This window comes from Cuculus canorus, chromosome 2, assembly GCF_017976375.1.
Source record: "Cuculus canorus isolate bCucCan1 chromosome 2, bCucCan1.pri, whole genome shotgun sequence".
Classification (NCBI taxonomy): domain Eukaryota; kingdom Metazoa; phylum Chordata; class Aves; order Cuculiformes; family Cuculidae; genus Cuculus; species Cuculus canorus.
The window spans coordinates 79,517,820-79,532,876 of NC_071402.1; the positions used below are offsets into that span (position 1 = coordinate 79,517,820).

General features: G+C 44.1%; 1 protein-coding gene across 1 annotated transcript in view; it reads right to left on the reverse strand.

Moving 5' to 3' along the window:
* Window positions 1-10,486, reverse strand: part of MYO10 (myosin X) — a 165,032-nt gene extending 154,546 nt beyond the window's left edge. The window contains exon 1 of the mRNA XM_054057324.1: window positions 10,307-10,486. Within this exon, the coding sequence (XP_053913299.1) occupies window positions 10,307-10,327 (21 nt within the window). The 5' untranslated portion in view covers window positions 10,328-10,486. The remainder of the gene's footprint in view (window positions 1-10,306) is intronic.
* Between the last annotated feature and the right edge of the window lie 4,571 nt (window positions 10,487-15,057).

Genomic DNA, 15,057 nt, shown 5'->3' on the forward strand with positions numbered 1-15,057 from the left:
AATAGAAACACGGAAATTAGGAGTAGAGACTCTCAAAACTAATACAAAATGGACAATCAGCCTTTTGCTGCAAGCACTGTGCAACTTTATGCCAAAATCCCATCTGTCATCTGTTAAGACTTCTCCGATTTGGTGCGCAAAGTATTAGAAATGGAACTGGAGGGGAGGGAGGAGGGGCTGCTGAACAAGTTATATTTTCTAACACAGATTGGCTGCATTTGTTTATTCCTGAAGATAGCTTATCGAGTATCACACAACCGAATTTGACTCCGGGAGTTTCAACAACAAAGAGCTCACTTCATTGAGCGCTCCTCATGGTACACAGTCTGAAAAGCAGCAGGAAATGCCACCCTTCAAAGCCCAGCTGTAAACGCTGCTCTTATTTTCTTCTAGGGAATATACTAACTGTTTGCATGCACCAACCCAACCTATCCTTCATACCCATCACCACAGAAATGTAATGAGGAGATAAACCCTAATCACAAGCCCACAGTCTATATTTAATAAGGAGAAGAGATCCAAGGAGACAACCAACAAAGCAAGAAGTCTGACCTACAGAATCAGTGTCTAGTCCTTGTCCTGATGTGAACTCCAGTGTCCTGCCAACTTGGCTCCTTTCTGAAGCAAATAAAAATATACCCTAACCAAGATACACAGTTGTTTTTTGACCCACTAAAATGGTCAAATAGAAATTATCTCCACTGCTTCTGTAAACGAGAGGGGTACATTAAACAAAGGGATTTGACTTTTCCTCAGGATAAACAACTTCATAAGAAAAACAATCTATTCTCTTGACAAATATATTTAACTTCATCTGAGTAAACATTTTAATGGCATGCTAAACAACAGCAACTAAAAACAGAACCAAGTAATCCATTTCCGTTAACGCAATAAACATCAATACCTTCGCAAACCAAGGAATAAACTTCTCTTATCTCTTGTCCCCAAACCCAGGCAAATGCAAAGGGCAGGCGTGAGAATCTTTCCTGAGAAATCCTACATTTCTGTTAGCAAGCTCAAGAAGAAGAATAGATGCATGCAGTGTGTAACATCAAAGCCACGCAAGTCTTCGCCAGTAGTACCACTTTCACAGTCCAACAGCATTTCAAGAACTACAGAAATGCTTTCTCTATATGCTGGAATGTTCATCAAAACAAGTTTTCTAAAGTCTTTTGAAGGTCTGTAAGAGAAAGAGGACCAAGATGTTTGGGGTGTTAACTTTGATGATAACTTTCAGAAATACCTTTGTAATTCCAGCTGGAGTTAATGGCAGCAAGCGCTCATCAACCATTTTAGCCTCAGGTCTCTACCCAAGGCACCAAAATCAATCCTGACTTTGAGACCACAATGGCAGGCTTGTGCAGCAGGGTGCCATTCTGCCAGCATAACCACGTCAAGTTGCTAAGAATGTAAGAAACAACCAAAAATACCTTCAGTACTTTTAATAACTAGTCCAGTATAAAGGCAGATGTACCACGAGGAAAAACCCTTTAGTAAGCCTGCTCAGGATGGGAATGTAGCTAGGCCCTCAGGGGAAAAAAGCAACAACCAAACGTTTCCCTCTGCTAAGATATCCTTACAGCCCCTCCCACGAGGGCATTCTCCAAAACAAAACAGAGACTTATATTAACACACTTGTGTATCACTGGCCTATAATTAAGGATTATGCATAGTTTCGCAAAAATATACAAGACGAGACAACACTAACTCAAAGTGCCCATCTTTTATTTCTCGAGTCCTTCAACACAGCTGTCCACCCTGTGCATGCCCATCAGCCAGGGCCATGTGTAAAGGCACAGTTCAGCTCCTGAAGTCTGCTGCTGACCTCCCCTCTGTTCCTTCCTCTTTCACTCATTTGGAACAAAACAAAACCAAAACTCAAAATAATTCACAGAAAGATTTAACCCACCTAAGAGATAGGTTATAAAGAATATTGATTTCTTCAATATTCACCTTTGCTTAATATTAATTCAAAAATCTCTAGCAAGGCTCTTCACGAGATGAAGATGACAAACTTCCAAAGAAAAGCAAGTCTGATATCATAAACCAGGCAAAACTGCCCCTGTAAAGCAACTCAGGTATTTGCTAAAATGTATTAACATACACACACAGGAACCCTATTCAACTCTGAAGCCTGGCTGACTACTGGACGGTATAGGAGATTGATAAAGTCTGTCTTCCCAGATGTTTTCCGTCAACATGCCATTAATCTCAGAAGGGCTTCCACGTTTAGGCTTTGTTGCAATGCACTTGAATTTATGCACTGGAAGCAGGGCCACCAAGGCACATAAGAAATCCAGCTTGAGATGTATTAGATCTGAATTTTCACTGCAAGTCCAGAAAAGCCTAAGTGACCATCACCTTTCAGTTCTGAAGACTTCCTCCAATAAAAAAAAAAATTAAAAAAAAATTAAAAAAAAAGAAATAGTAAAGTGTAAAGATTTCCTCAAAACCTTAAAAAAAAAAAAAAAAAAAAAAAAGGAACACTCCAGCCATTTTTTTTTTCCAGTTGCTGACTGTGGCAGCTCCTTCTTAGCAAAAAAAACCTAAGCACAGAATTGCTTATGAGGAAAAATGCAAGATCTCATCTAAAAACTGTATGTTAAACCATTTTACAGAAGAGTTTACACAAAAGGGAAATGCTAACTTTGGTCAGTAAAACCAATTCCTTTCATGCTTCAAATATGAATCCAAGCCAGGTCTGTTCCTAGCAAGGCATTGTATTCAATAAGAAAAAACATACATTATCAAGTTTGGCCAACATCACTCACATATGATATGTCAATGAAAAAAATCCCAACCCTCTAAATTTTCTGCCAAATAAGAAGGGTTTTTCAGGCAAGACTGAAGAACAATCACTAGGCCACAAAGGACAATAGCACCTAAACAGAAAGTGAGCATTTGTAACACATTTACCCATAAAACTAGCACAAGAGTAACACGTTTACAGCTGAAACAACTCAGCAGCCTTCCCTGGTCATTTACTCTTTTGCAGTGGGAAAGTGTCCAGCCAGTCGCGATGCCCTGGAACAACAACCTGCAGAACAGCTGCCAGATACCCCCCAACCTGGCTGTCCAGCTGACACCAGGAACAAGTATAAACGACATCTGGACCTCCCCGAGATGACAGTCTTGATCACTAACTTTGCAAAAATGAGTCTAGAAGCGGACACTACGCTAACCCCCCAACATCCTCCCACTTCTTAAAGGTATATTTAGAAATATTAGTAGTATTCATTCATTCCTTCAGTCCTAAGGAACCTTTCCTGGCATACTTTTCCAATATAATGCTCATATTTTCCATGTAACAAAATGGTAATTTCTTCTTCAGCATGAATATGTTTTACTTCACAATGCAGATCTGGAGGATAGTTAATACCAGCTCCTATTCGGTATGCAAACTTTGAAAAGTTCTGTCTTTAAAAAAAATGGTGTGTTTGAGCTACTTACTGGACTTTGAACCAAAAGGATAATCCACTGAAACTTTCTTAATCGGGGGTTGCCCAAAACAGTAAAAAAATTACAGTAAATACGACCAAGGGATAATGCTGAGATTTCAGACATACAGAGGACACCCTAGAAAACCCCAAGTTAAAAAAAAAAAAAAAAAAAAACAAAAAAACCCAAAGAACAAAACCCCGCACCATGTAAAACTTGTACCAATAACATCTGAACAATGGTAACTTGCCTATAACTGTTGTCCCAATAGCTAGCTATCCTCCTTCATGTCTCACTAGTGGTTTTAAATGGCACATAATGATAAGCAACGGGAAGATCAAGAGAAACAGGAACGCCTAAGCCATGACTCTCTTCTACAAGCCTGAAGTTAAAATCAATCTAGCACGTTTCGAGGTCACGTCGCAAAACCTGTAGAGTACCCACAATTACTGACTTACGGCTGGTACTTCTTTTTTCACCCCTCAGCAAAAGCCCTAATTCACAGTGCCTTTTTACCTCCTCTGCCCTTTTACCAGGGCTCCACCCAGAACTAAGTTCCTGGCTCAGACCACAACTAGGGACTGTGATTCAGTAAGGAAAAATAACTGGCCCTGCGGCTACAAGGTTGGTGAGATCCAACTACCCAGAGGACATGCTTCCTTACAGAACTGCAGTGGGCACACAGTCACCATGCTAGGAATGCAAGCAATGGAGCTCCTGCTCCTGCCCCTTGCAGGAGACGGCGGAACCTTCCACCAAGGCTGCACCCACCCAAGAGACACAAAAAGACTTTTCTCTTTCTAGTATTTTCTTTTTGAAGTCACATCAATATTCACTTCCCTGAAAAAAAAAAAAAAAAAGAAAAAAGGAAAAAACACCCAAGCACATTATTCACTTGATAGCGGTTAGGGCTGGATTGTTCTGTGCAAACACAGTGGTGCGATATAAATACACAGACATATGCACCTACACAGAGGGCCAAGGACCTACCAAATTTCCTTGAGGTATCTTCTAAACCCAAATCATGAGACTATATTTGCTTTACCAAGCTGAAAATCAGTATGTGGCTAAAATCACCACAGTACAAGTGCAATGTGGTGCAACTAAGCCAACCAACACCACAATTATCGATGATGGTCCCCAAACTTTTCCTTCCATCTTTTGCAGCACACTTGGGCAACAACAGCACTGAAAGGCTGAACAGTTTCTCCAGTCACTCATGGGACAAGAACACTAAAATCTCCACACGAGACAGAAAGCTCAAGCTCTGCTTCCTTTACGTTTCCCTCTCTCCTGCAAAGTGGTCCTCTCCTGCCTCTGCAGAATCATGGAAAAAAATCTGTGGAGCATTTCTTACAAAATAAAAGCCTGCAACACACTGTTTCAAGACAAGTTGGGATTGGCCACATGTCCAAACACAACTCCCTTATACTGGGAAGCAGGCTGTGCAACAGCTCCCAAACCAAGTTGTGAAGTTCTTCAGCTTCTTTTTTTACACCCATACACAGGGTTCACAAAATGAAAATACGTATAAAGAAAAAAAAAAATCTGCTTAGAGCAAAACAGCTTACACACAAAGGGCTGACAAAAACATACTATTAGGGAAAAGACTAAAAAAAAAAGTAGCCATTTCAGTGGTCACCAGAAGGTAAAAGAAAAAGCAAAGACTTGGAAGAAGCCAACATTACTGTAATGGTGGAGGGTTGCACAGCTCTCCTTTGGTTGAAGCCTGAATGTATATACCTAAAAGAACACCAACTGACCTTGCACAAGGTAGAGCCTCTGTTGCCAATTTCAATAGTTATATTTTGCAGGTTTAAGAGAGTTCTTGTGTCACTTTAGCATATTCATGGTGCCAGCTGGGCTGCTAGGCTCCAGCCCTGTGACCACTATGCTTCAGTTGCACAAATGTATCTTACGAAATGCACATGTGAAGTATGTGGTACTACAGAAGGCAGTTACAATGATGTGCTACTGATGGGCCGAATACCACTCTTGATTTACAGAAATAAACCTGCTAAAATTGTTTTCCTTCCACCTCAGTAAGGCACTCCTAAGCCCTCTTAAAATGTTTTCTAGTCAAAACATAGCGCTCCCTAATTAACCCAAAAACAATTGTTGACAAAACAACTATTAGCTTCTAAAAAACCTACATGTGAGAAGGAGTCACAGCTCAGAAACTTCAGAAAATGCAGCCAATGTCAACAGCTGAAAGAGGCACTGTTCCTGCTTGGCATAGCATTGGCACCCAGAAGTCCTTGAGAAATGTAACCTTTATGCCACTGCTTATGGGATGATGGTTTTGCCCCACCAGTCTGAAATGCAGCTTTGCTGGAGTAAGCTACATCTACTTGACAAGCTGGAACATAAAAATGCATACTTGTGCTATCAGGAAAATGGTTTTAACATAAATCAAGAGACCTCCAAGATAGTCCTAAAGGCGTAAGCTGTGCCCCGTGCATATCAGTGCAGACATTTATCAGCATCATCAGATTTTTACTTTAACAACAGAAACTTGGCAGTGGCAAGTTCATCCAGTCGCAGGGAACGATGAACCTTTCAAAGGTCTCCATGAAGGACTCTAAGCTGGGAGGCAGTAATCTTCCAAATGCCACAGCACAGGAGCACCAAGGAAAAGTTTACTGCAAGCTATATATCCAAAATACAAACTTCCAGGCTTGGCAGATACAATCTGTGACAGCCCCCTTAAGTGGAGTTCAAAAATCTCAGAATTGATTTTTGCTCCACACCCTTCCAACAGAGGGAGGTTCAACACTTGCTCCTTCAGGACACATGCTGGGAGCCCTGCCTTTACAACTGAGTACAGAAGCAAATATGTTCCAACTGCCGAAAGCAGAAATTAAGGAAATCATCTTGAACTCAAGGTACCAGGAGTACTGGTAAAAATAAAAGCATGCTGGACAAACGACTAGCTGCTGTGCCTCAAAGGAGGCTATCCCATAGGTCCCAATAAACCTCCACGCAATGTTAGAGAAACATCAGTAGGATCTCTATAATGATGATATTGTAACACTCTCCTTCCACATCATCTACCCAGACATGCTAGACAGAAGGCAGGAGACAGTTGTTCTCCCTCCTTCCTACTCTTCCAGTTGTAGAAATTAAAGGAAGGGGGAAAATCCTTTCAAAAGGTTAACAGCAACTAAACACACTCAATCCCCACAGCCACCACTATGCATATTGTGCTGCAAAATCCCCAGGAGCTATTTTGGAAAATATGACCTTCTAAAGTCTCTCACAACTTCAACCACTTTCTGAGCTCAGCTGTACCAGCAACTGCCGCAACTTCTCCTGTGGCAAGGACAATGACCATGGTTCAGCACAACACACCATACATATTGGGCAAAGTGATTCCCCACGTAAAAGGAGGCTGAAATTAACTTCTGCATTCTCTTCCCCTTGCTGTCCTGGTAAGCACCACATGAGTACTTCAGATGCTGAAGAGGCAATTTGAGCTTCCCTCTCCTGCCCGTTTTGTGCAAAAGTCTCTTTTTCCTTCTCATCTTGAAATTACTCTTGTCCTTCCCTCATGGCATACATTCCCTTTTAGGAGGAATGTGTTCTCATTGAAAAAAAAGAAGTCTGACCTTGGCTGCCACAAGGAGACTGCTCCCTTGTAAGCACCCTAGCTGTTGGTAAAACATATGGGAACAATTTTTTTAGGCTGTTTTGAGCAACATAGACGAATAGCTCTATTGCACACACAGGTATTTTTAATTCTGAGTATAGATCTCTGAGATTTCTACAGGTTTTAACACTTTACCTATGAAAATATGACTGTGCAACTACATAGAAAAAGTTAACAATTCCACCATTGACCTTCTTTCAAGCACCACAAGTCAGCACACAGATCAATCAATAGCCTGAAAAAGTCTTCAAAAGTCTCCAAAACCAAATCTCTGTATTTAGAATACAACTTTAATAATCTTCCAGCAATAAGTGCACTTGGGGGAGGGGGGTGGGAGGTTCCAGGACCAACTCTTCTAGCCTAATTCTTTACTCAGAACAAGTATTTTTTTAACTGTGTGAGTTAGACAACTGGGATAGGGAGATCAAAGCTCCTCTAGGGACAGATACGACCACTTGTTGTTCTAGAAGAATAAAAGCCAAGTAAGAAACAGCAAAGGAGGTACATTCGGCAACAAGATTCAGAAGTCAAAAGGCTGTTAAGTCATGGAGGATGGCTGCATCAGCTGATTGGTAGAAGCTTGCTGTTATCCCGCATCGCATTTATCATGCAAGTCCCAAGAAGAGTGCCTTCTCCGTGATGCATGGATTCCCGCACTCTCCAGCAGCGTCTCACCCTCTTGACTCAGTTTGTTCCAGTGAGTCCCATCCTATACTAAGAGCAGGTTACATTCAGCACCTAGCTACTGAAAAACACGTTAGAAGTAGTAGTGTAGGGGTTTTTTCTCTAACACCTTTTAGTTGCACAGTATTCTTCTACAATAGTTGGACCTGAAGACACTCCTGTCTCCAACACAGCGAACAGGGGCTTCTAGGAAATGCTGAGGAACGATCACTATGAAGCACCGGGATATGTCCTTCTGACCTACCAGCTTTTCTCCCAAAACACAACTACAGCAGCGGACTCACATCCTCACCAAATGAGAACAGAGCAGACCAGGGCTGTTACCTGCCCCTTTCATCCAGCTTCCTCTTTCTTCCGCACACTACAACTTATTTTAACGAGAACAATAATTCTCCCAGATAAGTCAGCAAATATTTTCATAAAGAGCAGCTGCAGGATGTCTGCCTCGCACAAATTAAATTACCCAGCTAGTGGCTCGACCCACTGCCTTCAACAGACGTTTTTCTGTGGTAGCCGGGTCCCAGTGCATTTCTGCTATTGTGCATTACACTCCCTACATACAATTTACATTCACTCTAGTGTAAGAAAAGGAAAATGTTTATACTTATGGGTGGGACTCTGGATGCAGATTAAAGTCAAGGTGCTATATTTACTGATCTTTTAACGTAATATCAACATGTTGAAAGGGAGTAAGAGTTCTTAAGAAAGATCAAAGTCCGCATGGAGTAACCACAAATTAACATAAATACATGCTGAAATACTAACACGGAGTGGCAAAATATACTTGCTTTTCACCCAGGGCAAGTAATTTTGACTAATAGGAGAGTCAAAATCATTAACTCTCTTCTTTACCTTTATGTAGGGCACGCTACAGTACTTTGTGTCAGAGCAAATGACTCTTCAAATTAATTTTGCAAGGCTAGGCTAACACTACTTATTGCTCACAGCTTGCAAGCTTTGGAAAGGCGAGAGCTACATTTTCTACAGGGAGGAAAAAAAGAAATAAAAGCTATATTACTACTTAACTCAGACTTTTTGAAAGCTAATCCTGCATTTCTTCCTTCTTATTGCACTTGACAGAAGTTTTGTGGTCTGACAAATGAAAAGCTGACAAGCAGCAAGGTGTATGACCTTCTTTTATTTGACTAATTACTATTCTGGTAAACAGATCACCTCTTTTTCTTGTGGAAGCATCAACAGCAGCACCGAGAACACGAGGGAAGTTATTTCATGAGGGCAAAGGACAGTTTTGCAGCTTAATCACAGTCCTGTAAAACAGATGCCTGGCCTGTATTTACAGCCCTGACAGGGAAACGGCTTCAACAAGGGGTGCGATTAAAGCAGTCACGCAGTCTGTCACCAGAAGTCACGACCCAGATGCAGGCTTTGCCAGCAACCTACAAGCACAATACATGCACAGAAGTCACTGCAATAATACTGCACACCTTATGGTCATAAGGCTGTATCAACCAGGTGGGATGTACTGATTTAATCAAATATCACTGTATAAACTCAGCCAATTTACACCCAGAAGAGGACCCAACTTTTGATTTTTCACATACACTCTGCAGCAAAGGCTCTTTGCTTTGGTTTCCTCTCGGTGAGGCTGTCAAGATCCACAAGATAATGGTAAAACTCAAACCACTTTCAAAACTTGAACCTCATCACTCTGCACTTTGGATGGGAAGATCTTTGTCTATACCTAACACCACGCACTTAATAAACAACCTTAAATAAAAACACTGCCTACAACAGCCCTGCTTCTGAAACCTCCTTCACTGGAAGCCTCATGTGCCCGTGCGAGGCGGAGAAACCGATACTGGCGGGGTTTCAGGCAGGGATCCCCCGAGCAGGGAGCTCCCCTCCATCCCCCGAGACACCGTCCCAGGGACGGGGGCAGGAGGGAAGGCAGGCAGCAACCCGCACAGCCCGGCTTTCCGCGAGGAGCCCCGTCACGCAGCTGCTCCTCCAGCCCCTGCCCGCTCTAATGAGCGCCAATTAGCGCCTCCCCGGCGGAGAGCGGAGCAGCCCCCGCTCCAGCTCGGCGGCCCCGCGTCCCGCCCCCGCTCGCAGCCCCAGAACGCTGATGATTTGGGGGGCTCTCTCCCTCCTGCTAAACCCCTGCAAGCCAAGGAGCTCGGGCGATGCACACAAGAGACTTTTGGGGAGCCCCTTATTGCTCTGCTGCCGGCTCCACAAAGCGACCCACACCGGAGGAAGAGAAGGAACACGAGGAGGAGGAGAAGGAAAACTCCGTGCAAGCCGAGGAGCTCGGGCAATGCACACAAGACACTTTTCGGGAGCCCCTTGCTGCTTTGGTGCCGGTTCCTGTTCCCACGCGCCGGAGAAGGACAAGCAGGAGCCGGACGAGGAGGAGGAAGAAGAACCCCCCCTTGCAAGCCGAGGAGCTCGGGCAATGTACACAGACACTTTTCGGGAGCCCCCGCCGCTCTGCTACCGGCTCCCGCTGCACAAAGCGACCCACGCCGGAGAAGGAGGAAGAGGAGGAGGAAAGCCCCACCACCCCCTTCTCACCTCCACCAAGAAGTGGTCCATGGTGTCCCCCGGGTGCGCAGCGCCGGGCTGCAGCCGCGCACCATGTGCCCCGCGGAGCCGGCTCAGCCGCCGCAGCGCTCCATCGCCCGCAGCCTTTGTCCGCTCTCCCGGGCGGTCCCGGCAGCGCAGAGCCGCCGCTGCCAGCCGGGGGAGGGAGCAAGGAGGAGGAGGAGGAGGAGGAAGGAGGCTCCTGCAAGCTCCTGCCGCCCCGTCCCGCCGGGGCAGAGGCGGAGCCGGGGCTGAGCTCCCCCGCCCCGCCCCGGTCCCCCCTCCAGTCCCCGGGGCTGCCGTTCGGTGTCCGCGCTGTGCCCGGGGACACGGGGACCCGCGTCCCGGGGCGGGTTGGAGGGAGCGAGAGAGCGAGGCGGAAAAAACCCAAACGCAGGGATCCCCGAAGTGTAGTTTTTCCTACAAACTTGCAGCCACGTGAGGCTTCAAACGAAGGCGGTTTCGGAGCCCTCCGCTCCCTCGTTTCGCAACGCAAAGCCGTGCAAAGCACCGCCGTCCAGGGAAAGTTACCGGCGACGTTAAACGTCGCTTAAGGAATGTATCCCTGCAGGCTCGCCTTGCGAACACCAGCTCTCCTTTGAGTTCATAGTGTGCCTTTACCGAATACACGCTGCTACAGCCTTTGCTTCTCGCTGAGAGAACAGTGAGCGTGAAAACAGCCTTCGGGCCACCTCCTGGGGATGCACTGGGATTCCTTCAGCAGCTCGCATCATAGTTTTTCCAGTCCTTTACGTTTCTGCAAAGGCAATATCTTCGTGGTTTTTGGAAATGTTTCTTGTTCATCCCTTTGCGCTCTTGCCCCACAATAAAATAACAGCACAAAGAGCACGGCAAAGGAGGATCAAATCTTGCAGATAAGGGGCTGTTTCATTCACATCACTGTAAGAAATGAACAAAAACCCCACCCAAATAAGTAACAGCCATAAAGACAGTGAAATAAGTGTTCAGGCTTTTGGTTGCAGGCAGAATCCTAGCACTGCTTCGGGAGCTTGAACATGCGAGTGGTGATGCAGGAGACCAGCCCTTGGTATCAGAAATACAAGTGTGCAACTCATTTCTTTGAGATGTTACAGGAACTAATGTGTAGACCACAACAAATACCACTAAAAAGGCGGGTTTAAGAATATATAGAATATATACACTACTGAAGGAGAAACATTCATCTTTTTATCAAAAAAAAACAAAAAACTAACAGTCTTAATAAACAGGAGAGCAGATAAAAAGATGTTTGGGTTTGAGATGGTGTTGTGTCCAAAATGGGCTTCTGCTGGTTTTGGAGGCTCACACGGTGACACCAAGGTAAACTTCTGTGACATCAAGGTTAGAGCTGGAACAAAGCAGCACAAGGGGGATTTTCTGTCGAATGGGTTCCTCTGTAGGGGCTATAGCTGCCCACTCCTTCAGACAGAGACAAGATGGGGAGAAGCTTTCAGGAAGGCAGCAGCTGCCTTGGACATGACCATCTTCTATAGATCAGAGGCTGCCTCCAGCTTACCTTGCCATCGCCAACTGCAAAGGCTCCTGACAGCAAAAGCACAAACACTTCCCACCTTACTAGTAGCTCAGCATAACATCCCCTAGGGAGGACCCCTTTTGCAACTTGACAAGCAACTTGACAGCAGACATCCCGTAGGACACCCCACAGCCTCCTGGGTCCTGCCTGGAGTGAGGGGTTAGGGTGGGTTGTCACTTTTCTTGGCAGCCTCCCTAGTCACTACACCCAGGTATATAGATTGTACCTTCCTACGGTTGCTTCAAAACTCAAGGTTTGCCCAAGTTCACTTGAATTCGCCTGACTACACAGAATCAGTTTGCGGTTAGCCTGAATCTAATCCAGTTATTCCACTGTAGATCACATGGTATAAATCCCAGTATGGAAGCTCTATAACGGTTTCAAACTGCTGTGCTTCCAAAGTTTCTCCAGGGAAATGCGTTTCTTTCCACAATCACTGTGCCAGAAAACTTCCACACTCAGACAAGTCCTAATTTAGGGAGACCTGAGTCAGATCAGGGGTATTTATTGTGTTATTTTGACTTCTGATTGAGTACTTTGTTTGACACCATGCTGTTGGAATGTAACGCACATGTCTGGCTACTGCATTGCACGTACTGAGGTCTATGAACCACAACTACGTAGGAATTCATGAAACTTTTGTCATCCAATAAAAGCAGCCTGTGTTTTTTTAAATGAGTATTTTAGTAAATTACAAGAAACCATTACCAACAGAATGGGACCAAATTTATGCAGCCTGTAAGTATATCACAGAAAGAATGAGTATTCTCTTGTGGTGTGGATGTATTGCAAGAGACTGTAACATCCTTAAGACTCCTCTTAGGATTTAGGAAAACTACAAAGAAGTGCAAGCAGAAGGGGTCTAGAAAGTGGGAACTGGGGAGCATAGTGGAAGGGAAAAGAAATTTGTTTGGTCACTCCAACAAACTTCCATCTGTTCTCCTTCTTTGTCTTTCTGTGTCAATCCCGCTTACAGTTTGTTGGGGCAAGCATCTGTGTTTCATCGGAAAGGGGCTTTGAAACACTGCATTTCCTTTTCCCACTCTGAAAATGACCTCAAACTGGTTTCTTACTCATTTTATGCAATTGTTTTGGAATTTGGAAAACCCCACAGATACGTTGTACAAAGCTCTACACATCTATGAACATCTGGGGACTTGGCCAGTTCTGCACAGCTACAATTTTCTTTTAATCGGTAGAAATTCCTTCACTGATTATGTGCCTAAGGTAAATTACTTCCTTTTGAAGCTGCTCACATGTGCTGGCTCAGTTTTCAGCCTGAGTAAGGACCAGGAATGGACTGAAAGCTTGGATCCTCTTTCCTGATGATACACCTCCTTAATGGCCTTGTGCAGGTGGTCGGTGGTGAGGTGGCTGATCAGTGTGCCAGCCTCTCTCTTACTCCATGCAGTACAGCTTTGACATTTGCTAGTTCGGCTTTACTCTCAGCCAGTCTATCAGACTGTTTTAATATTCCTTACTTAAACACATTGCATTAGGTGGGTCACCTAATTCATCTTCACCCAGCTTTTGTGACCTTTCTTCCCTCTACCAGTAGTAGTCCACAGTTGGCCAAAATGTTCAACAAACGACAGACATCTCTTCCTTCCTTAACGCCATAGTAATCTTAGCAGCTAAACTTTCATAAGACCCTGGAATTTTAAAACAAATTTCAAGCACCTCTATCAATGACTAGGCATCTCCCGTAGCATGCATCTCTCTCCATTTCTGCTCTAAAGCCCAAAGCAGCTTATTGACCAAAGCCCAGTTATCTATAAATCACTTTTCACCTAAGCTGTGTTTCTTCACAGTGAATTTCCACAGACCAAATTTGTAGAACATGTTTTCAGAAGATTTATTGCACCTGCATTTATTACAAAGTTCATGGACATGATTGCATCCCAATGAACCATTAACTCATTCAGTACCTCGAGCATGCTTCATCACTTTCAAGATGGATTTCAAAATAACTTTTCCCCCCATTGTCACCTGCCAAATCTGCTCGAGCATCAGGGGGGCTGTTGTCTCCCCAGGAGTGGGAGTGTCGGGGGCTCTCCAGGGTGGCTCAAAGCGGAAGCTGGCAGCCAGGGCCCATCCTACCACCTCAGCCACGAGAGGGGCAGCTGAGGGGCACCAGTCCATGAGCTGAGTTGGGGGAGTCTGGAGGGTGGATGGGCTTTCAGTGTCCTTAGGGCCATGACAGTAACTGTGTTTGAAACCAAACAGGTTGTTCTATTGTAAGTTGCTTGTCTTTGCTGTGTCTCACTGTCCGTGATGGTTTCTGTGCAGGTCAACAATCTGGCTCCCTGTTCAATCAACACATTCATTTGATTGCCCCAGTCTTGATACAAAATACGTGGGAGGCATCTTTATATTAAAAAGCTTTAGATTCTATGGTTTTGTTTTTTTTTTTTAAAAGACTGATGAGTTTTCATTACAAACATGACACTTCGTTCTTGCCTCACTCATCTTATTGTTATAGTTTCCAGTTTTCAACAGTGATATCATCGAACTGAGAGAATTTAGATTTTTCATGCCTGACAGGTCTATTGTACAAAAACTTTCCCTCTGCTTCAGTGTCTGGAGGAGCTTTCCTTTCCCTGCTGACCTCACTGAAGTAAGTTATCTGCCTTATCCCACAGCATTGCTGCCCCTTCTATGGGACACATACATTGTTTTCAGTCAAAGAATTAAATCATATATTCAGTTAATTCAAGATTATTAATTAAAAGGAATCTAAATTAAAGTTTTCTTCTCACCAAATTGAGGCAGTGTGTTTATTTGCTCACAGCTCAAGGCCTCGTTTTATTTCATTTCATTTCATTTCATTTCATTTCATTTCATTTCATACTATCTCCAAAATTTGCCATCAGATTTTTCCCCTGGGTGTCTTTCTCCATGTCATACTTCATATTTAGGGTGACTTTGCATACGGTCTGCATTTCTGGTGAGCATTCCTGTTTCTTTAAACTTACTCTAAAAGAGGAATTTGCCCATTACTTGTGTTTATTCTACAGGGCTGCTATTGCCCTCGTGAGCTCTGGTAAGGTTTCAGTTAACAAACTTCTGATAGACAAGATGTTTGGCATTGACATTGTCCAACGAAGTCTCAGAGTTCAAGTGCAAGGCATTATTGGAGAATCAAATATTTCAGTAGTGAGCAACAGTGTACAGGCGGACTGCTAGCATAGGGCACAGTTTGCTACCA